Source organism: Cynocephalus volans, chromosome 8, assembly GCF_027409185.1.
Source record: "Cynocephalus volans isolate mCynVol1 chromosome 8, mCynVol1.pri, whole genome shotgun sequence".
Classification (NCBI taxonomy): domain Eukaryota; kingdom Metazoa; phylum Chordata; class Mammalia; order Dermoptera; family Cynocephalidae; genus Cynocephalus; species Cynocephalus volans.
In genome coordinates, this window is record NC_084467.1 from 126711244 (window position 1) to 126737185 (window position 25942).

At 38.7% G+C, this 25942-nt stretch overlaps 1 protein-coding gene across 1 annotated transcript; it reads right to left on the minus strand.

The window, feature by feature from the left end:
- Positions 1–5755: 5755 nt before the first annotated feature.
- Positions 5756–12480, minus strand: SELE (selectin E). The gene is made up of 12 exons (XM_063107048.1): positions 12444–12480; positions 11612–11995; positions 10940–11047; positions 10371–10556; positions 9415–9600; positions 9120–9308; positions 7991–8179; positions 7676–7864; positions 7293–7469; positions 6713–6823; positions 5919–5940; positions 5756–5813 (listed from the first exon to the last, which is right to left on the minus strand). Exons 1-12 carry the CDS (start codon positions 12478–12480, stop codon positions 5756–5758), a joined length of 1836 nt encoding a protein of 611 aa, XP_062963118.1.
- Positions 12481–25942: the final 13462 nt, after the last annotated feature.

Consider the following 25942-nt stretch of genomic DNA (forward strand, 5'->3'; position numbering starts at 1 on the left):
AGCTACCTCCTCCCCTGGGCACAGCCTCAACCTTGACAGCACCCCAAACTGCATTATCTCTAAAATCACATAATCAAGCATCTTTTTCTTTAACCACAGTCTCCTATTTTTGAAGTCTTATTACTCAAGTATCTCATTGCAATGTCTTTTAATTCTACTTCATTGACCCTCCGAGCCATTAACTCATTCTTTTATTTCTAACCATCAACATTCTCCTTATTTATTTCCATTCTATTCTGCACTGTTGCTAGATGTATTTTCCTTCCATAACTGGACTTTTTAAAAATTTTTAAAATAAACCCTATTTGCTCTATTTTCTTGGTATTAGCAACTGTTACTGTTATGTTCAAATTCCCTTCCTCCATAGTTAAAAAGAACTGTATTGTTACAACCAGTACATACAAATGGATAGTCATTTACTCAGCACAGAGGGTTATGTGATTTGTCACTACAATGTGGAAGTGACTGTTGCCAATTGTCAGCTTTTTCCAAACTACATCGTGTTATATGGTTTATATCTCAACCAATGGTGATAAAACTCCAGAAATAAATACTACTTAGATGTCAGGGACTCATTAAACTTATCAGTCTATAGTCCTTTGTCAGTGATTTCCAAACTTGGCTGTGTATCAAAACCACTTGGTGACATTTTCTTAAAAAAGGCACAGCATTTACCCCCAAACCTACTGAATCAGAATATTCTAGGTTGGAATCAGGAACAGGTTTAGGATTTTGCAGGACCTGAGGTTCGTACAATTTGGAGTCTTTATTTAAGAAAAGAAATACAAAAATGCTTTGCTTTTATTTTACAAAAATACATTACCATGTGAACACATTTCTATGACATAGGCCCTTGTAATGTAAAGGTACCCATACGTAATGGACTCTGAAGCTTAACTTTCACCAGCTTCTAGGTAAATCTACCTGTGGGTTAGGACATAGAGATAAATGTGTGTCTGTATATCTGTGTGTGTGCACATGTGAGCACATGCACTTGTGTGCGTGGTTTAAGCTCTCAGGTTAAGTGGCTCCAGAACTGAAACTCTCCCTTCTCTGTCATCTGTACTGATTGTTCTTTGTACTGTATTTTTTTATTTCAGTCCTTTTCCTTTTTCTCTCTTTTTTGTTACCTTCTCTTGTGCTCTTTTTCTACCTCCCGTTACTTTTTTTTCTTCCTATTTCTTTATTAGTCTCTAGCCCTTACAATGATACCGACAAGCCCCATTACTGGATTTGGGGTTGAAATAATTGCTGGACTTTCTATGAGGTAGATAGGTATATTAGACAGCAAACAGAAGTGGAGGGGGGCTGTTGATACATTACTGTATTGTGAATACTCACCAGCTAAGACAGCTCATTCCATTTGTTAAAAGTGATCCTACTTCTTATGATGAACTCAAATATGCATTCATTTATCCACTTCTTCATTTATTTATTCAATAAATATTGTTGAGTGTCTACTATGTGTCAGAAATAGACTAGGTTCTGGGAATATTGCAATGAACAAGGTAATTTGTCTCTACCCTTAAGGAACATAAAGTCAAGTGGGGAAGACAGGCATTAAACAAATAATTACACAAATAATCATTTATTAAAGGAAAAAAATAAGAGCATAAAGAAGAGATCTAGTCTAAGGAGTCAATTCTCATGAAGAGACATGTATTAGGGTTCCTCAGAGAAACAGAATCAATAGGGTGTGTGTGTGGGTGTGTGTGCATGCATGTGTGTATAGACTTATTAGAGGAACTGACTCACACAATTATGGAGGCTGAGAAATCCCACAGTCTGATCTGCCATCTGTAAATTAGAGACCCAAGAAAGGTTGAGAGATGAGCCTGGAATAGATTTTGTATGATTTGTGGGCTATGTTAAGGATTTGGACCCACAGTGCATCTCAACAGCAGACTGAGAACCTGGAGACCAATGAACTTTTGGAAGTTTTATCATATAATCCAGCGGTGGTGATAAGTACCCCTTCTTGAGGGCTGTCAGGAAATGGAACACAGTTGATGAGAGTTACTATTAAAAGAAGCTTTGGTAGGATTTGGCACCACTGGGAGATCAGGTAAAGGGAAAAAATCTCCTTGATTACAGACAAACTCCTGTTGTGGTTTTATTCTTATTTTTTTACAAAGACAGGAGACCTATCTTAGTGCTCTGGCTTTGTTTTATTTATTTATTTATTTTTATTTTTTGGTGGCTGGCTGGTACAAGGAGTACAATGATTTTATAAACTATCATTATGACAGATATATGTATATATGAAGAGAGAAAGATTTTTATTTCTCTTGGCTTAGAATTTGGGAAAGGGAAGCTAAAATTTCAGAGTGAAAGCTATAGTTATTATTTCTAACTAAAATAAGACCAGAAGCTCTTGACTTTCGTATAAATTTTTGTTTTCTTCCATAAAAAGCTCTAATCCATTCCCATGGTACTAACACTGAGAATTGGCATGTGCATCTGTGGAGACTGATTATAGGAATTGGCTTGCATAATTATAGAGACCAATTAATGAATGGATAAGCAAAATGTGGTATAGTCATATAATGGAATATTATTCAGTTATTAAAAGAAATGATACATGCTATAACATGGATGAACCTTGAAAACATTATGCTAAGTGAAAGATGCCAAACACAAAAGGTCACATACTGTTTGATTCTATTTATGTGAAATGTCCCATAGGCAAATTGATGGAGACAGAAAGTAGATTAGTAGCTGTCAGGGTGGTGGGAAGGGATGAATGGGAAGTGACTGCTAATGGGTACAGAGTTTCTTTTTGGGGTGATAGAAATTTTCCGGAGTTTTATAGTGGTGATGGTTGCATGATCTCACACATTTTAAAACAGAGAATTTTATGTTACAGAATTATAAGCTAAATAAAATAAAAATTTTAAGAAATAGCCTATACACAGAGATAAATATAAACACATTTATTGTCAAACTTTATAGTGCTATGTTAACCATGTCAAATACAATAAGTCCGACATAAGTTTAAATAAATACATACCTTAAAAACTGTAAAATATTTTAAATCATAATTTAAAATACTTTATAAAACCCAAATACAGACCACATTTGTCTTTCACACTAATATTTCTAATGCAGTATGTATAAATACTTACAACATTTGAGCAATTTTAGAGAAATTAGTAATTTATTTCATATGTACCTTGATCAATAGTTGTTCTCTCTCTCTCTCTCACTCTCTTTCATTTGCCAGAGTTCTTGGGCTCCGTGAAAAACCTCTGCTGTTTTGGTTCTTATCACACCTCACTGTTTACTGTGGGTTTTGCCATTGTTGGCATTCAGCCAGCACTTCTCTGAAACGTTTCTTCTTCAACACATGCTGAGTTAATGGAATTCTCAGAGAGTGTTGATTCTTGACCATTACTGACCAAGAATTCCTCACTGACAGTGATCAACCGATAACTGGAGATTCCTTAGGAATTTTAAACTCTGCTTATAAATAAACATAAATATTTGCTAGCACAGAATTTCCCCTCTTCCAGAAAACCCTAGCATACAGAATAAAACAATTTGGGAATGATTATTAGACATCTTCACTTTTAAAAAATCCACTAGATGAAATCTTTACATGGTGAGTTTCTACCATGGGTTTAAAATCACATGTGACATTACAAGAATTATGTGTTTACATATAACAACTGACAAACATCTTTGTAGAAATGCAAAACATATCTGTATTTCTACATGTATTTGCAAAACATTCATAAAATTGTACCTTCACTTGTTTTCATTTATGCTTTTATCAAATCAGAACATTTGGCCTCATGAAAATTTCTCATCACAGAAACCACACATTTATGGGGGAAAAAACCCTGGCAATATACAAACCTTCCACTCAGTTTTTAGTCTTCTGATACTACCATGTTTGAAAAACAACTGTAGTAAAATACTCAGAACTTTCCACTGGTTAACATTATGCTTTGCTAGGCAACAATATGTGCCCTGTTTTGAAATAAATTTACTACAGATGTAACATTAGAATTTGTTAATAAACTAAGAGGTGGTGATCTAGGATAAGTAATTTTTACCCTAACGTACTCCACAACCATTTACAAATTTTAAAAGTCCTTAGGACACTTGTACTGAATTAAGAATTCTGGAAGATTACACAACATTCTGCGCAAATGAAAGGAACACAGTCTCTAAGAATACTTTTAAAAGCACTAAATCCCATAGGGATAAAAGTGATTAAGACTGTGCTTAGCAATCCTTGCACAAAGCATTAAGTAGTATTTGCACTGTTAACAACCCTCCCATACAGTCACCTGTGGGCATTCAATATGTGCCTTTTTTTTTTTTCAAGTTAGAAATAGGATATTTTGGCCAATTTGTTTCCTCTTGATAACTCTTGATACTTCTTATCCACCCCCATGATAGCAACTACATAATCAGCAGTTGAAACACTGTGAGGGGCAAAAGGAAGAAACAAAGCCACAAAGTACTGTCTCTCCACTGAGATTTCATAGTGAGCAAGGGAGAGTTAGAAAAGGAATTCTGAGATTCCAGAGCTTTGATCTCTTCTTGGTTGGAAAAAAAATATCTTTTCCCTTCAGTAGCTAGCACCTTCTTGATCCTGAGAATCAGAAAGAGAAAATAGTCTTTTCCGCAGGAGGCTATCCTTGCCCACTGGACTCTTATCTGTTGAAATCATGGTGGGTGCTATGGTCCCAGCTGTAAAGGCAGCAGGTACAATAGGTGAGAAGGGCCAGAGACCCAAGGAGACATTTCTCTGTTTCTGCTGCTTTCGGGTATCGCTCTAGTTCCCTGGATGCACCTGTGTTCCTGAAAATATAAGTGTGCATGTCATCAGAACACTTAATATTCTACATACTGATAGCAACACAAAATGTACCTTCTAGTAAGACCACTGTGCACACTCTCACGGGGGTAACTCAATTACGGACATCAAATTCTGTCCAATTAAGACAGTGAAACTATTGTGTATGACAATTGTAGATACGTGTCACTATACATCTGTGAAAACCTACAGAATGTACAACACACAGAGTGAACCCTAATGTAACCTATGGACTTCGATTAATAATAACACATTGATATTGGTCCATCAGTTATAACAAATATAACTAACACAAGATGTTAATAATAGAAGAAATTGGGGGGGGAGGTTAGGGAGTGAGAAGGTATGTTGGAACTCTCTGTATTTTCTGCTCAATTTTTCCGTAAACCTAAAACTGTGCAGAAAAAAAAAAAATCTATTAATTAAAAAAAAATTATTCAGAGGAACTTGACTATACCAAATTCTCACAAAGCTAAGCAGATTGGTTAAGAACACAAATTCTAGAACCAGACTGCCCGGGTTTGAATCCTGGTAACACCACTTACTAGCTATGAGATTTTAGGCAAGTTGCTTAACTACTCCATGCCTCATTTTCCTCATCTATGTGATGAGAAATATAGTAATAACCCCTATCTCATAGATTTCGTTATCTTAGACCAGTTCCTAGCACATAGTTAAGTGCTATGTAAGGGTCAGCTATCATCATCATTATTATCTTTCATAAATGAAATGACTCAGCAAAGCCAGATGTTTCTTTCCTCTCATTCTACAAAGAAACAAAATGACTTTTCAGAATATACCGTGAAGGTGGTGATTCCACCCTAGAAATTGGCATGTTTGGAGGGTTCCAGGAGAAATAACATCTAGAGAGGACACACTCTCTCAGAACTGTATGTGATTTTCAAGTCTTACCTGATTCTTTCGAACTTAAAGGAAGTCAGAAGGCATTTGGTAGTTTCCATAGGCTTGAAGGTTTTGGCAGCTGCTGTAGAACACATGAAAACACTGAGTAAAACACTGTTTTCCAAGATGAAGAGATAAAAATGAGCAGAATGTTCAGTGGCATGCTTTGTGCAACAATGCAGCTTACCTGGCAGGAATAAATGTCTTTGCTGCAAGAGGAAAAAAAACAAAACATAATTCAGACTAAACGACTTCTAAGGACATACTAAAACAAGACAAAATATAATGATTCATCAGGTGTTGCAAACTCAGTGCCTCAAGGCTGCTATAGTACCAAGAGCATAAACATGACGTGGTGGCAACTAGGGTAAAATGCAAAGTACACACCCATCCAAAGGGCACAGCAGCTTCCTAACACCAACAAATAGTTACGTGCTCAGCCTGCCAGATTCATCTTCCAATTTTCCATGAGAATTCCAAAATCTGGATTTTTATGTGAAATTTCCTATTTTGTAAATGTCAGAACTTAAGTCAAAAAGTTTTAAATACTCTGTAGGCCAAACAAACCAAGACTGTGGCTAGATGTGTTTGCATATTCTCTAGAAGTTATTCTCAAATGTAAGCCTGAATTCCAAACAAATCTTTTAAGGGAGGATTTTATTCGTTTTCCTGAGAGCACATAAGATGGCAGTCTCGCACAATTCCAGGTAGCGCCATAGAATTCAATGTGAATAGCACCCCCTGGAATTGTACAATGTGAACACAACTAACATTTCTATTTCCCAAAACTCTCCCCACTTTGAGTTGCACTATGTACTCTTTTCCTAAGACTTCTGCTTTATTACACTGCAGTTTATTGGTGTTTATCTAATAACTAGATTCTAAGTACTGTCTAAATGTGCAAGAGATACCAAGATTCATCAATGAGAAAAAAATATACTTTCAAAAGCATTTTTGGAGTACATTCATTAACTCCCTCACCTCTCTTCCGGAAGTATTTCAGAAGCCAGAAGAGAAATGATGCTAATGACAGGAGCGAGAATCCAGCAGCAGAAAGTCCAACTGCCATGGGAATGCTGGACTCAGGGGGAGCTAAGGAAACAAGAGGAGAAAAAAAGTCACGAAAAGGAATTGACTTTAAAGGCTTTCTGTCCTGTCCATTAAAGGCCTTTTAGAACTTCCCCAAACCACCTTTGACTATCTCCCACCACTGCCAGGCAGAACTCTAACAGACCGAACTCTTTCACAATACCACACTACACCTTGGTTAATACTGCTCTCTCTCTCTCTCTCTCTCTCTCTCTCTCTCTCTCTCTCTCTCTCTCCCCCCCTTCTCATTTTCTATTTCCCCCTCCTCATTTTCCCTCTAGTTCTCCTTTTCTCAATTGTCGGAATTTTGCCCATTCCATCAACATGCCACCTCTTCTGTTTTCTGTTTATCTCCATAAAATTAAATATTCACTAGCTCCTTAACCTGGGTAATCTTTCTGGTCTGGACATAATAGATAGTTAAATACTGAAGCAAGATAGCTTCCCCAGACAACCACCATCAGTGTATCACCTTCACAGGTAGGCAGCATCCCAGACCACTGTCCTGTGGCACCACACGTCAAAGCTGCAGAGCCATTGAGCATCCATCCTTCAGGACATGCAAACTTGCACATGGCACCAAACACAGCCTCCCCACTGCAACTCATGTTGATCTTTCCTGGAACTTCCAGGCTTGAACATTGTACCACTGCAAGTGATAGGTACATGGGCAGAGGTTAAGAAATATCTACTGGAAAAGTTTTAAAACTGGCTTAAAAGTCACCAATAAGTGTAACTTATAAGCACTAATTTGCAGCATGTAGGAAGTTAGAAATCAAGCCCCTTGGGGACACCAAAGTTCAGAAACTTAATGAGGTATTTGGCCCATACCCAAGAGTCTGAACTCAGTCTTACCTTGGCAAGAGGGGACCTCTTGTGTCCACTGTCCCTGAGATGTGCACTCAAGTTGAGCTGATCCATGTAATTCAAAGCCTTCCGCACAGCTGAAGGCACAAGAGGACTTGTAGGTGAATTCTCCAGTAGGGGAATGAGTACACTGCACTGAGCCACTTGGGGGATGGCGGACAGCATCACATTTCACAGCTGAAAGACATGAGCAAGAACTTGAGAGGTTTGTTTGCATTAAATAACAATGGGTTTCTCAAGGTAACCATATGCCTAAGCTCTTCAATAGTTTTAATCTTATAATAAAATATCAACAAAGACTACCTTCACATATGGGCTTCTCGCTGTCCCACTCCCCTGTGAGGCCACACTGGAGACTTTTGGATCCCTTCAGCACAAATCCCTGCTCACAGAAGAACTCACAGCTGGACCCACTTTGGAAACTTCCAGAAGCACTAGGAAGACAATTCATGTAGCCTCTCTCTGGGCTGGACAAGGCTCTGCACTGGAAAGCTGAGACATCAAAATGAAGGTCAGAAAATATTGCAGAAGAACTTGCCATTTGATTAGTGAACTCAGTTCATCTGGGACAAAGAAACATTTGGAGAACTCAAGATTCTTCATTATTCCCTGGACAACTGGGAAGGTGGCTGTGATTTCTCTGAATTCCAATCCCCTCATTGATAATGGCACTAATTAAAGGGCAGCCTTTAACAGGAACATTGGTTCTTGAGCACTGTTTCTGACATGCAAAAGAAGTTAGGGTCAGGGGAAAGATTTTATGTAGCCAGAGAGCAACTTCTGTGTCCTGAATGCTTACAGATGATGCCAAAAGAAAGGAAGCGAAGAAGGCACCCATGTAAAGTTTGTCTGCTTTGCAGTTGGGTTTTGGCATTGCAACTTTTCACCAATGGAAATCATTCTGTGATATATTTGGCTATGAGAATGCCGGTGCCTGATAGTAAAATCTGCTTGTTTTCAATATTCTTGTTCTTGCTTTAAAGTGAATTAAATTTTAGTGTTTATGTAGGTATCAAGACTGTCTCTGTAACTGACACCATGCTACATTCTCATCACTCCTACTTATGACCAATTTTGGAAGAAAGGTATGACAAGAGTTTTAGGTTCAAGTTATGTTCTTATTCTGCTTTTTAAATTTTCTATGTGATTTCCTTTAAGAATTCTGCCTACTCCATGCCAATGTCTATAAAGTTATATTAGCATAGTTAAGAATTCAGCAAAGCATCCACTATTATTGCATACAGTCCTTTCTTTCCGCGGTCAAGCATTGGTTCTTTTATATGAATCTCAAAGATGTAAGATAAGTGTTGCCCATCAAATCTGATTTCTATAGTTAAAGTGGATATCTTGTTTCATTTCCACTGCCCGAGTGTGAAGATTGCTGCTTTTTAAAAAAAGACAATGAACGTAAAGGAGAGAATCTCAGGCTTACCCTCACAGACTGGGATTTGCTGTGTCCACTGCCCTTGTGTGGTGCATTCAACCTGGGCTGGCCCCTGCAACATGAAGCTTTCCTCACAGGTGAAGTTGCAGGATGACTTAGAGGTGAACTGTCCTGCAGGAGAGTGGCTACAGCTCACAGAGCCATTCTGAAGCTGGTGGATAGCATCGCATGTCACGGCTGTAACATATGTACCCATTTATATTAGCAGGTTTGGCTTGCCCATTTCAAGTATAGGTTGAGAAAAAGAATATTTACAGTAAGTCTTGATGTGGAACAAATCTACCTTTACATGTTGGTATCTCGTTATCCCAATTCCCGGATGAGGTACACTGGAGGTGCTGGGCTCCTGTTAGTTCAAATCCTTCCTCACAGGCAAATGTGCAGGTTGTGTTCCACAGGAAACTTCCAGGACTTTGGAAACATTCCATCACCCCGTTGTCAGGATTTGTCAAAGCATCACACTCAACCACTGGGGATTTGAAAGAGCACCATGAATTTGAGAGAAGAATGATATTCTCACTCCTACTGAACTGGAGTTTATAACAAAGTGAAGAGGCTGCCTTCAATGGGTAGAACCCAAAGTTCTATGTCAATTCCTGGGGACATGCACACCCACATTAAAGCTTTTATTAATCGGTATTTTCATCTCCTCTGATTAATTTTTACTTTGATTAATTTTTACTTTAATTTTTATATTTACTAGTCAAAATAAAAATCACATAAGGCAAAAATTAAGAATAAAACAGATTCCAGATCAGGACTGATGACTAGTTGTGGTAAAAACAATACTGACATACACAGGAAATTCCTTTTATTTTAGCCCAGCAGGACCTGAAGGATGAAATTTTCTTTGCTTCTGGTCCAGAGAGATAAAATGGATAGAGAAAAAGAGATATTGAGACTGCTTGATTAATTATTGTCTTAAATTAGTCCCATTGCATGGGAAAGTTAAGCAGGGAAAGAAGATGAGAAAGTCATTAATATTCATAGAGTAGAGTTCCACTGTTTTATCTTACAAATCACCAGAGCCTCAGAAACACCCATTTCAAACATAGAATAAAAACCTCTCAAACCAAGCAGGTACTGGATTGGCCATACATATTGGACAAGAGAACAAGTTTTATTAAAGAACTTTCCCTGGAGTTTTGAAAATGTGATAAGCTGGATTAAAAAAAAAACAAAACTAAGTCAATGAGGGATGAGTTAGAGAATGTTCTGTGCATTCTGAGAGAGATTTACCGTGGCAGGCTGGAGTAGGAGCGCTCCATTCTCCGGAGGACGTACACTGCGTGGTGTCCGTGCTGCTTGGCAGGTAGCCCCTTTCACAGCTGACAGAGCAGGAGGAATTGTAGCTGAAGCTCCCCACAGGGTGGGTGCAAACCAGACTTCCGTGCTCAGGGGCTTCCTGTGCTTCACAGGTCACAACTGAAAAAGGAAGTCGAATCAGTTTGGCTCATATCTCACCTTGTATAGGTTACTGGAAATAATAGCTGCTGTGTACTGAATGTTTCTTGTGTGCCAGGCCCTGTGTAACCACAGCCTATAAAGTTGGTACTATCATTGCCCTCATTTTACAGTGAGAAAGCTGGGACCCAGAGAGTTTAACTACCTTGTGAAGGTGCCATAACTAAGTGGTGAATCTGGGATTGGAAGACAGGAGGGTCTGACTTCATAGGTCAACTCTTAACCACCATATCACACCATATGCACCAGGGAAGGGAAGACATACAGATCTGACCCCAAAGCCAGCTAGGATATGAGAAGTTGCTACCATCTCAAATGAAGGAACTGGTGAGAACAAGACTAACCTTGTTCACACCTGAGTCCACTGAAGCCAGGGTAGCACTTGCAAGTGTAGTTATTGATGGTCTCTATACATTCGCCTTGGCCGCTGCAGGATGCATTGGTACAGGCAGCTGTAGAAAACACAGTCCATAAGGAGGAGAATTGTTATTGTGCTTATAATCAGTTCCTTTGAATCTAAGATCGACGGTGTCTAAGAGACATCACCAGTGACACAGACTGCCAGAAGTTTTAACTGAAGTGCTTTGGAAGATATCAAATCTGAGTTTCAGGCTCATCTATTTTAAGCCTTGATATTAATGTATGTACATCTGGAGTGTAGCTACAGCTGGCACCAAGCATAAAAACTTCACTTTACCACAAACTCTGAAGACAGTTCCCCTACCACAAATAAGCAAGTAACTAAAATTTGGATTTATGTGTGTACATGCATTCTATTTATGTACAGAACTACATATATATGTATATTCATAAGTGTATGCATATGTACACACATTCTTGCCTACATTCACACAAAGAAGCAAAAAGAAATACTTTAGCAGTTAAACAGAATGTTTTAAAATCATATCTTTTAGAACATTAAATTACCACAATAGATACCAATTTTTGCATACTGTAAATTTGTCAAGATGCCCACACACTGAACCTACCGCCCACTGCTGCCACAAACTCCCTACCTGTGTAGCACAAGGCAAGTTTCTTTTTGCTGCATCTCTCATCATTCCACATGCCCTCATCTTTGCCTCTCTTGATGTAGATCTCTACGCAGTCCTCGTCATTTTGCTTATTGTTCGGCTCACCTGGAGCCCAGTTTTTGGCTTCTTCTGTCAGAGGCTTCTGGGTGCCTACCCAGACCCACACGTTGTTGACCTTTCTGATTCCAATCCAGTAATAACTTGGTGAGTAGCTCATTATGGAGTTCAGGTACTTGATCTCTTCTTTGTTTTGAATTGCAACCAGATGTGTGTACCTTTGCTGACAATAAGTACTGGCCTCATCATAAGTCATGCTTTCCGTGGAGGCGTTGTAAGACCAGGCTCCACTTTCTTTAATGAGAAGCACTAGGGAGGGGAAACATGAAGGCAATGGTAGAGTTTAGTCCTGCTATGGTTTAACTCTGTTAACTGGGCTTTTTATCATTTTATTTTTGGCATACTCCCCACTGTACAGTAGAATAATAAACAGAACAACTAAGCTTCATTGAGTACTTACTATGTGCTACTCAGCACTTTATGAGGCACTCTACATGAACGATGATATTAAATCCTCACAATGCCTCTGAGAAAGAGGTCATTTATGATCAATGCTTTACACATAATTAAACTGAGACACTAAGAGGTAAAATAAATTTCCCCTAGCCCAGGGCAGAACACATTGCAGGTCAACGATGCTGCTAAAACATCCTACAATGCACAGGACAGCCCCCAAAAGGAAGGATATTCTAGTCTGATAGGTCAATCAATAGCGTGAGAGTGAGAAGCCCTGGTCTTACTAATGACACCAACTTACCAAAAGTGACAGCAGAGAGAAACCGTGAAGTAATCATGACTTCAGAGTTCTTTTCACCAAAGGATTAGAGTTGAAATAGTTTTCTAGAGAGAAAAAATACAAAATTAATTATAGAAGAAAATCCTAGGTAGCCAGTTACTAATATCATTCTGCCATGATGTCTAAGGCAGCATCATAAGATTTTAGGTAAAGGATTCCAGTGCTACAATCTCTATTTATTTAAAAGAAGCTGGGGCTGTCTGGTTAGCTCAGTTGGTTAGAGCGTGGTGCCGATAACACCATGGTCCAGGGTTCAATCCCTGTACCAGCCAGCTGCCTAACAAACCAAAGAAAGCAAAAAAAAAAAAAAAAAAAAAGTTGACTTGAATGAATAAATAAATACAAAATTTAAGATTTTCATCATTTAGGTCAAAGAGAAAAAATGGTTTTAAATACAGTACAATAAGAGCTTCCACAGATTTTTTTTTATCAGAAAGCTTTGTTTTGCATATCTGTCCATACTGTTAAATCTGTTTCATGGCCCAAGGCTGCTCATGTAAAGAATTCTGAGCTCACCGTCTTGTGAAGCAGCTGTCTGGACGTCAGATTCCTTGGGTGTATCGTGTACCGCCACTGCTCTGTCTCCTGCCTGTCTAGCAGTTCCAATAGGAAGTCAGCCAACAGCAACTAAACACTGCTTCTGCCAGCCCCTTTATAGGAGGGATCGCTTCCTGTGACTAACAGGAGGATATTGCCAAATCCAGTAAAGAGGAAAACCCCAAAAGCATCTAAAAAGTTTCCCGGGAATATCCATAACTCCAAAAATTACAGTGATGTCAGAAAGTTCTATCCCTCAAAGTTGATTTTCCTTTGTCCATCCTCTTGTATTTTACATGCAATTTTATTAACATGTTGCAAATACATGATTTTTAATTCTAAAAACATAAAGCTTACATCTTTAAAAAGTTTTGAAACTTTGCTTATTAGCAGTATCTCATGTAATTGTGGTAGTAAATCAAACTTTCATAAACATAAGCAAACTAAGAATAGTTTTGACATCCATGGCTAATTACTCTCTCTGTTTTCATCCGTAGCTGTCAATAATGGATCATGGCTCACTTTTTCTTTCTCTTTCCCCTACCAACTCAACCCATTTTAACATGCACTGTCTCACAGGGGAGTGAATCACAGGGGAGACGTTAATCCTCAGATCTTGGACATCGGTTATGGCTAAATTACTAAAAAATAATATCTTCCATTCAAATGTTTGAAATAATGTCTTGTTTCTTTAAAAAATGAATAATAGATGTTCACGTCTGGAAAATATCCATGGTTGGTTCAGTGAACAAAATAAAGATAAAAACTATATATACTTATATTTAATTGACCAAAATTTTGCTTAAAAATTTCAAATTTGTGAATATGCAAAAAATAAAAAACGTACAAATATGTTAACAGTGACTATCTCTGGGTAGCAGAATTTGGGGTAATTTTTATATCCTTTATTATTATTTTGAGCATTTTCCAATTTTTGCAGTGGCCCTTTTTTTACTTTTATAGTAAAAAGAATACAGTTTAAAGAAACCTGTGTCTAAATCCACCTGAAGGGGATGTATGTAATATACTATATTCCTGCTCTTCATATTGGCATTTCTTACAGGTGACTGTATATTCGTCCCCATCTATGTATTTTGTCTAATTTAAATGACAGAGACAGTAAATAGGGATGTACAGATCCCCATATTGGTCAGCCACAAAGAAATCCAAAAAGTAAGTGGGAATCATTTTACTATCCCTATTAAGAGCTCAAGTCAAGCTAACATTGTATGATTACAGCTTTTTAAAATAGGAGATCTAAAAATGTTCTCTTGGCAGACATGAAGGAGTGGTGAAAAAGAAATTATTTTTCTCTTTACCTATTAGCATTGTCTCTTTCTGTGTTCACTAAGATATCAAGGCCTAAGCCAAAAAAGAAAAGAGAAAAAAAAAATTCCAATGAATACAACTGATTTAAAAAAAAAAAATAAGCTGCTTAACTAGTTTAATTCAACTCCTATCAAAAAGCCCAACTTTAACAGAGGATTTGTATCCTCCCGCTTCCCACTCTTTTACATTATCTAGAGATTGATGTGAGTTTAATTCTTCATCCCACTTTACTTAGCTAAATGTGGTTGTCGTTGCTCAATAAATGTAGAAGACTAATCACTCACACAATGTTTACTTAGATTTTAGGGAAGGATGTAAAGCTAGGTTAATACATAATCTGTATATACTAGAATTATATTTTTAATAAATTGTGAATACATGATATGCCATTAAAAAATAGAATGGTCGGGTTGACCTGCGGCTCACTCGGGAGAGCACGGTGCTGATAACACCAAGGCCACGGGTTCGGATCCCTATATAGGGATGACCGGTTCGCTCACTGGCTGAGCATGGTGCTGACAACACCAAGTCAAGGGTTAAGATCCGCTTACTGGTCATCTTTAAAAAAAAAAAAAAAAAATAGAATGGTCAAATGTATACTGTAGCCAAATATTAAAACAAAATTTATCTGTCATATTAATAAAGTGCCTAATAATTATTTTGCAAATAAAAATTAGGTATAAAGAGCCCTAGATAACTACATTTATTATTATAAATTTTTCATAACTAAGCTTATAGTTTGTCTCTTCCCTTTCTTTTCAGTTCAAAGATATCTAAACATAGCCCCAATGGTGATATAGTCCCTCTTTCATTTACGGATATGTGTCCTGCACCCCCAATTATAATCTCTAACATTTATTGAGTGCTTACTATGTGTCAGGCTCTGTTCTGAACATTTTGCACATTTATCTATATAATTATTTAATCCTCACAAGAACCTATGAAATAGATACTCTTATCCCCATTACAGATGAGGAAATTGAGGAACCAGAGATTTAACCTGTCTCATCCAAAAGCACAGAGCTAAGGGGTTGGAACCCAGGCAGCTGATCTCCAGAGCCCACTCCTTAACTGCTACCCCATACCATGATTTCTTCTGCTGTTATGCCCCATGCTGAGGTTCCCCACTCTGCCCAAGTCTCCAGTCCTCCCTTGCCCTTTCTTCCTGAGATCTCCTTGACCATAGCTCTCCACTGAAAGGGCTGTGTCCTGGATTCTGAGAGATGAGGGCAGGAAGTGGGCCTGGGGCGAGTGAGCAATTTGGGGAGGATGCAGTGAGAACAGATCCTGGGTCCTCAGCTTACAGGGAGGAAGCGGGTGAAGGAAAGGAGTAAGGCAGGCTGAGCAATGCCTCGCGGATGATATTGACCCCTAAGCCGGGCTTTCCAGGAGCTCCTGATTCAAAAGCAAATTCTCTCTAAGGCAAAAGGGCAGAATAATTATCCTAAATTTACACTGAGAAAGTTTCAGGGAGAGAACCCATACCAGAAGAAAGGATAAAAGAAACAAAGAGTGGAAGGGATTGGTGGGTAAAGGTAATGCATGCGACACACACACACACACACACACACACACACACACACGAGTATACATGTTTTAAGCAGAGGCTTATCCCAAACCCACTCACCCTCACAATTATCCCGCGTTCTATCAGAATAGTTTCTGTATTCCTGCCCCTGAGCTTGGGACTGCACATCAGGCACATGGGCTGATGAAGAGGTCTTAGGTCCTGCTTGCCTCCTGGAGAGGCTCGAGGACAGCAAGGGGCAGGAGTGGGATTACAGCTGGACTGTGGCTTCTTTGCCTGAGTTTTCCTGTCGGGGTCAGATGAGGAACACTCACTTGTTGGGGGCAGGAGGCAGAGAGTGAGTTGAAGAGGAAATTAAGTGAGATTTGAATATACCTGGGGATGTTGTATATTATCCCCCTTCTTCCAAATAATCCAAAATTTTCCCAAGAAACAGGCTGATTAGAGGTGCCTCGAGGCTCCCAGAAGATGTAGCTGGCTGTCCCTGGACTGCTCAGTTTTCAACCCTGGCCTTATATGCACCTCCTGACAATCTCCATCTTCAGGGAGCTCACCCTTATGTGGACTAGGCCGAGGAAAGGAAAGAAGAAGGTGCAAACACTGGCACACCCCAGGCTGCACCACCGAGGCTGTTTTGTCTCTGAGGCGCCACACTTCCCAGCTTTATCATCCTTTTTCCTGGAAATCCCTTGTCCTCTCTGCCACACCCTTTAATTGGGCACTGAAAACTTTAACCACTTTTTCTTCTGTGCCCAGGCCACTCATTCTTACCTTTATGGGGAAGGGAGGGAGTGAGAAAGAGCCTGAAAGAGGATGTTGGGGACAAATGTTAGAATTTTGGCCAAGGCCACCCTGTGGACAGGAGATAATTGGGTCTAGTGGAAAGGAGCACTGGTCACAACTGCATGTGGCAGGAGCATCATCGAGGCATGAATTTACATTTGGTTCCTCACTGCTGAATGAAACTGGGAAACGTGGACAGTGGCCTGCTCCTTTCTGAGGCTCTCCATTCCTGTACCTCTGGGAAGTCCAACTTTACCTCTGCGTGCTTATTCTTGAAAGCCTCGGTACCCTCCCCCTCTAAAAAAAAAAATCTGCTCTGCTAACAACAAAATTACCTTTGCAGAGTCTTAGGTAGAGAGAGAAAATCTCAATAAAGCTTTGATCCTATTTGCAGAATACAAACAAGATATTTCTTGCATACCCAAAACTGTGAAAGAAAATTAATACCAGTGTGTCATCACAGTGTAGAGTGGCAATACTTATTTGACTAAAACATGAGTATATTTAATGGAAAATTGGTCCACTTCCCTCTGAATCTATTTCCCAGAAAGGCATGCTCACTCACTGGGATTTGTTGGCATCTTAGAACCTCTGGGTTGGGTGGGAGCTCTGAGCCCTATGTCAGTCTGCTCCTCCCCACCGAGGGAGAGAAGAGTGGGATTCTCAGACTTTAGTGTGAAGAAGAATCACCTGGGCAAGTCATTTCAAATGCATGTCTTCAGGTCCAACACTCAGAGACTGACTCAATAGGTTGAGGGGAGAGGCAGGAATTTGCACCTTAAATTAACATCTCATGCGGTTCTGATACAGATGACCAAACCCTACTACACTTGGAGGAATATTGACTCAGGGCCACTTAATCTGGAGATAATATCAGGAAGACCCCATGGTTGTTGCTTGGCTATAGGTACCAGAATTTTGACTAAACTTTTGCGGCAGTTAATCATGACACCCTTTCTTTGGAACTGGAAGGCTAGAGACCCCATCTGCAACTGTGCCGGGCAAACACAAGGAATATTCAGGATGAGCTGGTGTTTTGGAATTGCACACATGGAAAGTGAATGGTTTTTAACAAAAGAAAGAAAATAGCTGCTGAAGAAGGAACCCAAGTATGTATATATTAATTTGTCCTCTTTTTCTCTTCTGATTCTAGAGGATTCTGTAATTCCACTGCTTCTCCTTCTTGAGCCTTCTGGATGATTTGGATATGCACAGTCTTAATGTGCTTTTTGCTTCCTGTTTGGCAGCCCCTTATCTCGAAGCTTCCTTTTTCTGTTCTGGGGTCTAAGAACTAACTAATGGGAATATCTTCAAAATGAGCCAACTCTGGTGAATTCCCAAAGCGGAAGAAACAAATAAGGGTGGGCTGGTTAACGAAGAGAACTTTTCCTGAATGTAGCCAGACTGTTTGCCGACTGTTGCTCACACGGGAAAAAAAGTGCCCCTGGATTTTAGGAAAGCCCACTTGCTTGTTTTCCTTGGCCACTCGCGCAGCTTGTTTTGTAAGTCAGAAGTTTCCTAAAGGACTAATATTAGCTTTGTTCTCAGGGCCTTACATTAGAAAAATTCTGACCCGGTCACTTCTTAAAACAACTTTGATTTTATCGTATCAGAAAGAAAATGTAGGGGCTGGCCTGTGGCTCACTCAGGAGAGTGCAGTGCTGATAACACCAAGGCCATGGGTTCAGATCCCATATAGGGATGGCCAGTTGGCTCACTGGGTGAGCTTGGTGCTGACAACACCAACTCAAGGGTTAAGATCCGCTTACCGGTCATAAGAAAAAAAAAAAAAAAAAGAAAAGAAAATGGAATTAAAAATGGCTCTAAAAGGACACCAAGTTGTGAAGGAAAATGGTCACCTTTTTTCTTCCCCAAACTTAAAAATAGGTGATTTTAGAGAAGAAGAGCAACTGGAATTTTCTAAATCTCTTCATAGCTCAGTAACTGATATTGTAAGTTAGGTTACCATTTTATATTTGGAAATGACTGAATTATCCTGATAACAATGAATAGTGAAATACAGTGATTAACACAAGAGATTTCTATTTTACACCAATTAGCTCTAAGATTGGAGCAAGTGTCTTTGCCTCTTTAAGTCCCAGATATCCCATCCAGGAACCAAGAGTGCTTGACTACAGTCTCTGCCAGCCATGACATTTTAGGACATAATGTATAAATATGAGAAAAGACACTAATTTAAATTAAAGTGTTCATCATTTTTCCTTGCTGTGAAGTTTTTAGCTAATAATTCATGATAAGATACCATTTTACCGTGCCTACTCAGAGCCAAGCAATTTCCATACATTGCATCATGGAAGTTTCACAACATGAAAGGTAGGCATTTTTATCAACCCCATTTTACAGAAGACAAAACAGAGACTTAGAGTGTTTAAATAATTTGCTTATTGTTTTTTAGTAAATAAATTGTAGAGCTGGAATTCAAATCAATGTCCATGTTACTCTAAAGCCTGTGTCCTTTTCCTGCATGCCTGCTCAGATTTAAATCTCAGCAGGGCCATACCTTAGTTTTTATATGAGAAAATGTTATAGCAACCTCCTTGGCTTTATTTGCCTCCACCCCAGCTAGGACTTGATATGATGTTTTAGGTTGGGTTCCTTCAGAAGTGAGCCTGAGATAAGGATGTGAGAGCAATTTGTTTATTTGAGAGGTGATCCCAAGAAACACTAGTAGGGGAGTGAGGCAGCGATGGGGAAAGGAAGGAATTTAACAGTGGCTGTGTTAATAAGAAGGTTACCATGTGGGCAACTGGGGCTCTGTCCCACTGGGGAACTCTGAGAGATGGTGCAGAATACCTTAGAGTATCCCCAAGGAGGAGCAAGAGAGCTGGGGTATGTATCCACCAACTCCAGTCAATCCAGTCATGATCCTGGGAGGACATGGTTCACTTCCTTGCACTTCAGGTAGATTCCTGTGACCAGAGAAAGCCTTCCACAATGAATTTCAGGTGCTTGTGTTTAGATATGACAGGATCTATATGATGTGTTGGGACAGGGTAGGTGTATTAGTTTTTTATCACTGCTGTAACACATTACTACAAACTTGATGGCTACAAACAACACAGATATATTGTTGCATAGTTTCTGTAGGTCAGAAATATAGGTTAACTCAACTGGTTTCACATTGCCAAATCAAGGTCAGCTGAAGACTTGGGAGGCTCAAGGACAAAAATGCTTCCAAGCTGACTCATTTGTTGACACAATCCAGTTCCTTGAGGTGTGGGACTGAGGTCCCTGTTTCTTTGCTAGCTGTTGGCCAGGAGTCATTCTCAGCTGCTAGGGACCACCTGCATTTCCTGACTCGTGCCTCCCTTCGCCTTCCAAACCACCAGTGGCTGGCTGAGTCGCTCTCTTCAAACTTCTCCAACTTCCCTTTCCACCTCATTGCTCCTCTGCCTACCACTTCTGCCTTCCTTCTGCTCTGAAGGTTTCATCGGAGTACACCGAGTTCACTCAAATAATCCAGGATAATCTTCCTATTTTAAGGTCAACTGATTAATAACCTTATTCCATCTGCAAATCCCCATCCCAGCAATACCTGTTAGTGTTTGATTAGATATCCAGGGGATGGAAATCTTGGGGGGAGCGGGGGCATCTTTAGAATTCTGCCAACCACAGTAGGCACTTAGTCCTGCAAAGATGTAATCCAGGAACTAGATAAATAAATTAGCACCAGGGTGCTAAGGCAGATTCTGTGGTGATGTGTTTTCTGACTTGGCACTTATTATAGCTCCTCTGCTTAGAAGTGAGACTAATTGCTGAATCCAGGGATGGTCCAGACCTTTAAGTGGGAATTAAATATACGAAGTACAGCAGACATTCTAGGTGCCCCACCCATAACCCCTTGGCACTCATCTCTCTTGAATAATGCAACGCTATTAGTTTTTATGTATCTCACCCATTTCTTCACTCTGCGAATGGATATCCCACACACAGACACTTCATTTTGTCAGTCCTACTACATAAATAGTGATCATGGTTATTAATCTAGCAGCTACCATGGATTGGCCACTTATTTCACACTAGTCACAGTGCTAAGAACTTATAAATATACCTTGTCATTTGATCATCATTACATGGTCAGGAATTAGGTATTACTATTTCCATTTTACAGATGAGGACACTGAGGCTTAGTGAGTTTAAATAATGTGCCTAAGATCTTGTAGCACCGTATGTGGCAGAACTAAGACCCAAACCCAAATCTATCTGACTCCAAAGTCTATTTCCTGGGCTACCATACTGCCTCTGCTATAACTGACCTGTGGCTTTGCTGCTCTATTCAGAATCTACTAACTTTAGCAGCTCCCGTGAGTCTGTGGAGCAAGGCACAGCAGCATGGAAAACATATCTATGAAAGACATGGAAGGGTCTGTTTACCACACAGTCATTTTGATACATGATGTTTGCTATAATCCACTAGTGAAAAATAGGGATAATTTCAGACGTCATAATGATGCCTTCTTCTCACAGGGTGTTTTATTTGTTGTTGTATTCTCAGCCTGACTCAGCCTGGCTTTTAGTAAATGATCAAACATATTTGTTAAATAAATAAAGGAATGAAGTTACTTGAGATATGTAAAATGTTTGTTCATGGGTCCTGATCACAGATTTCAGAATAATTGGCATCCTCCAGAGAAAGCGTGCACCCTATTCCTTCTACTTTCCATTTCTCACAATAAGAAGAAAGAAAAACATGGGTTAAAGCTGTCAGCCCCTATACGAGGGTACTTCAAAAAGTTCGTGGAAAAATAGAATTAAAAGATAGTACGAATCTTTCCACGAGCTTTTCGAAGTACCCTCATATCTCCTAATACCAAACTGATGGGGATTTTGAGAAACTAAGTGAGAGGATTGATGAGCCTTAACCCACATCCTTCACCATGTGAGCCCAGTGGGTAGTCAGACCTCAGGAGGGCAGGGAGTGCCTCTCAGGGGACACATGTCCTCACTGAAAATAAACAGACTCAAATATTATATACACAGCTAAAATGTTTTTATGTGTAGGGGCAGTAGATTTTCTCAATGAGGAAGCACTCCTACTTAAGAGCATTTATAAATCCTCCTTAAAATATTCTAAAAATCTATAAGAAGAGTAAATTGAGTCTTCCCAACTAATTCTAGGAAGTTGTAACCATACCAAAACTGGCACAAATGCTAGCACAAAAGTAGGAAACTGACCTCCTTTATGATGAGGCCGTCTAGAAACAAGTGAATGAACTGTCTGACTCAGGGAAATGAAACACTTTCTCTTGCCAGAATTGTCGTTTTTAAAACATTTGGGTATTGGGCCCAGTGAGTCCTGGAAACCGCACCTGAGCCAGCCCCCCTGGCACTGCCCCTGTGTGTGTATGTCTTGTCCACAAACAAAGGCCATCTATCTGTAACATAGGAGTCGGGGTGATCAGCTGAATCCCTTTCACCTCCTTTGCCAACGTTACAGGTTGAAAAGCTCGTGTTTGTGTGGAGCAGAGCATCCAAGGTGATGAAGCAGTAAACTTGACAGTGAGTAATTTACATGCATTGTCCACAAAGAGGATCATAGAAGATTATGGGCTAACTTTCAAAACAGAATTTCCTTGCTCTCTGGGTGTTGGCTTACTTGGCCTTTGATATTTAGAGGTTCCTTTGTGTTGTTCAACAATGTCAATTTTGGAGAGAAAACAGAGTTGAAAGACCCACGGGTTATTCCCCAGGGAATGTTACGGGAATATAGAGGGCAGTTTCACCAAGCCCACAAAGCCTCATCTCTGCTTCTAATAGATAGGAAAGAGGAAGAGATGAACAATGCCTTTCTAAGAAGCTCAGCTTTATCGCTTTATATCAAAAAAAAGATGCCTCCAGTCAGTCTGACTGAAGATAATGGCATGGGAGAGTCTTTATCTATGATTCTAACAAGTGGAATGTTTCCCTTAATTAAGAGAGCCTGATCTGAGTCAAGGAAATGAAACATTCTCTTGCCATAATCCCCGCTTTTTAAACACTTGGGAGTTATAAGGCAGTTGTGGAGTGGTCAGAAATGAGTCACTTACCCCCCTTGGAATATGTGGAATATTGAATCAAAAGTGCATTCCTTGCAGTTTTATTTTTCTAATAGACTACGGTCTCCACTTAGCTAAATTGCTGGGAAACAGAATGGAATAGAAGACAAACCTGGTTATTGTAGTCATGCAAATCTGCAAAACAAACAAAAAATTCTGGGTATTGCCACAAACTGGCTGTGCAACCATGAGCAAGGTATTAAATCTCTCTGAACTTCAGGTTCTCCATCTGTAAAATAGTATGGTTTCTGTAAAATGGGAATTCTTTTTACATCATATTGCTGGGGGTTTTTTGGTTTTTTAAAAAGAAGTAAAAATAGAGGAGATAGGAATTGAGTGCCTGGCGTATATAGTCACTCAATAAATAGTAGCATGTAAGGATACTATTGAAAATGCTAATCTTAGACTTAGCCATTCAGAGATGACCAGCCAAAGCTAGCTATGTGAGAAGGCAATGGAGAGTTTGCCTGCCCTTTAATAGCAATAAACAATTGCCAGCAATGCCTCAACCCTAAAAAAGAACCTATCAGTCTGGGCAGGTGGGAAATTTCCTGTTGTGAAGCCCATTCCCTGAGAAACAGGTCCTTGATTGAGAGAAGGAAAAGAAACAGTAAATGCTGCCCATTGTAAAGTAACAAGGCCCTCTAGAAGCTCTGGAGAGGGTGAGCTGAATTCTGAAAGGTAAAGTAGAGAAGACATTTGACCTTACTCTGATATGGATACCAAGACCTTCCAGAGTCGCCAGTTGTATAAATGGCACCATAGCAGTGGTTTATAAAATATGTGCTGTGGAACACTGCTTTCCAGAGATGCTCAGTGAAAAAAGAATACCATGGTCATATAAGTTTGAAAAAACTGTGTAATATAGCTCCCTTCCCGAAGAGTCTTAATGCATATTAGTGTGTTAAAGGCTCTGAGAAGTCCTGCAGAGTAGAAATGTGCTTCACGTCTGTCTAATTCAGTATTTTCCCAGTATACTTGATCATGGATACTATTTGCCCCACAGCACCATTCTCTGATATACCTTCAACAATATGAAAAAAATGTATATGCGCAAGGTTACTCACTATGGTATATTTTTAAATACCAAAATACTGAGAACAATCAAATTTAAATGCACAGCATTTACCTTTTCTCCATAAACTATGTGTATATAATTAAGACTAACAGAACCCTAGAGGAAATGACTCGCTCACAAACTAGGAGACTTTCTAACCAGCATACACTTGCCTTTCTGTGTGCTGTGTACAAAACTCAAATTCCAGTTTCAGCAAAATTACAAATTATCAAGTGTTTCCATCCAATACTTGAAGCTGCAAATATTAAGTCTTTGTAAGCCAAGAACCCACGGTATAGGCAAATGTTTCTATAAGCATTGATTCTCCTTCAAAGAAAACAGTCCTGTTGATAAAACTACAGAAAACATTTTGTACAAGAATTAGATTATCTCAACCTTCTACCCACATAACCAGAAATGTAAGATGTTTTCCTATCATTTTTCCCATCTATCTTGCAACCTTTGGTACTGGCTTGGACACTCAGTTTTCCTTATGCACATAATCATGTAAAAGTTCAAGGTAAGAAAAACTTGTTTTGAGTTTTATTTATTTATTTATTTACTTATTTATTTATTTTCGCTGAGTAATGTGTCCCTAAAAGAAATTTGACTTTGCTTTTGCGAAGCTCAGCATGATATTGTGCAAATTTTTCATAGCTAATCAGTTTTAGAACTGTTATTTACTTAGGTGTTTTAAAAATATAAAGTTGGTTAGCATGGTGTTATAATACCAAGGTCAAGGGTTTGGATATCTGCACTGACAGCCACCAAAAAATAAATGAAATTAAATTAAAATTAAAATATAAACCAAACCTTTCTGTCTTAAAACAGGCTGATTATGAATAAGCAGCTTCCCTTAAAATGTTGTAAATGTAAAATATCCAAGGCAAATATGAAAAATTCTTAGTCTGCTCTATTTCTGAAAACAGCAGAATCTGTGAAAGTCTTGACAAGGTAAAAAAATTATAAAAATTGTTGGGGGGTAGATGGAAGAAGAATAAAGACAATATGAGGACAAACTATTTAAAATGAGGGGTATCATTAAAAGCTTGACAACACACTCTTTTGGTGAGGCTGTGGGGAAACATTCAGTTTCATATATTGTTTGTATGGATGTAAAATGGTATCACCCCGGAAGAGAAGAATTTGGCAATATCTAGCAGAAGTGCACATGCATTTATTCTTTGACCTAGCAATCCCAATTATAGGAATTTGTGGTGAGGATATACTCCAACAATATTAAAAAATATATGCATGTTATTCATTATGATATAATTTTTAATAGCAAAATATTGGGAACAACATAAGGGACAAAATAGGAGAATAAACTATTAGAGTAAACTTATTGACTAAACTATGATATATCCATACAATGAAGTGCTATTCAGTTACGTTAATATTTTTTTGTAAATCAAGGAACCAAACAGTATCTAATATGCTACCTTTAGCATAGTAGAAGGGAGATAAGATGAATATGTGTACATTTGCTTATTTTTTGTAAAACTAAGCACAAGAAAAATAAATCAAAAACTAATAAAAGTGGCTTCCTTTTGGTGTTAGTGGAAATAGGATGGAAGAGAATGAGGCATCCTTGAGTATTGAACCATGTGTATGTTTACATAATCAAAAATAGAAATAAATTAGTAAAATAGCAAAAACAAATTTTATTTAAAAAACCCTAAAATTGAATACAAACAGAAGTAATTGAACCTAGAAATATAGCAAAGTGATAACACAAATTCAGAGAAGAAAAAAATAATCTGAATGCCAGTTGAACACAGAGCTCTAACTGTACACAGTCAGTGCATATATTCTAAAGATAAAAAGAATTGCAAAAATATCTTGAATTTAGCTCGTAGGATTTTATTAGTAATTATTATGTACTAATCCTGAAACTATTTTTGTGTATTATATGATTGGGTAAATAAATAAATATGTAGATGTTCTTGGAAACTAAGATTATCACTGTGGGAGAAAAGAAATATAAATATAGGCTTGGCAAATGAGAGAAAGACCCTGTAGTAAGGTAACTATATAAACTCCTTATTTTAAAAACATTTATGTCCTAACTCTGTCCATTAATAGATTCAATGATATCCTAACAGAAATGAGCACACCTATTGCCCAGAACATGGATTCCGAATACCATTCCCCACTAAAAGGAATAAGC

What these genes read in the sequence shown, in the direction of transcription:
- SELE (XM_063107048.1), bottom strand. Translation starts at nt 12,480, where the DNA reads ATGATTACTTCACGGTTTCTCTCTGCTGTCACTTTTG. An exon ending in TCTCTCTGCTGTCACTTTTG is followed by an intron (nt 11,996 to 12,443) that starts GTAAGTTGGTGT and finishes TCCCCTCCCTAG; the next exon opens with TGCTTCTCATTAAAGAAAGT. An exon ending in TCCTACTCCAGCCTGCCACG is followed by an intron (nt 9,601 to 10,370) that starts GTAAATCTCTCT and finishes TCAAATCCCCAG; the next exon opens with TGGTTGAGTGTGATGCTTTG.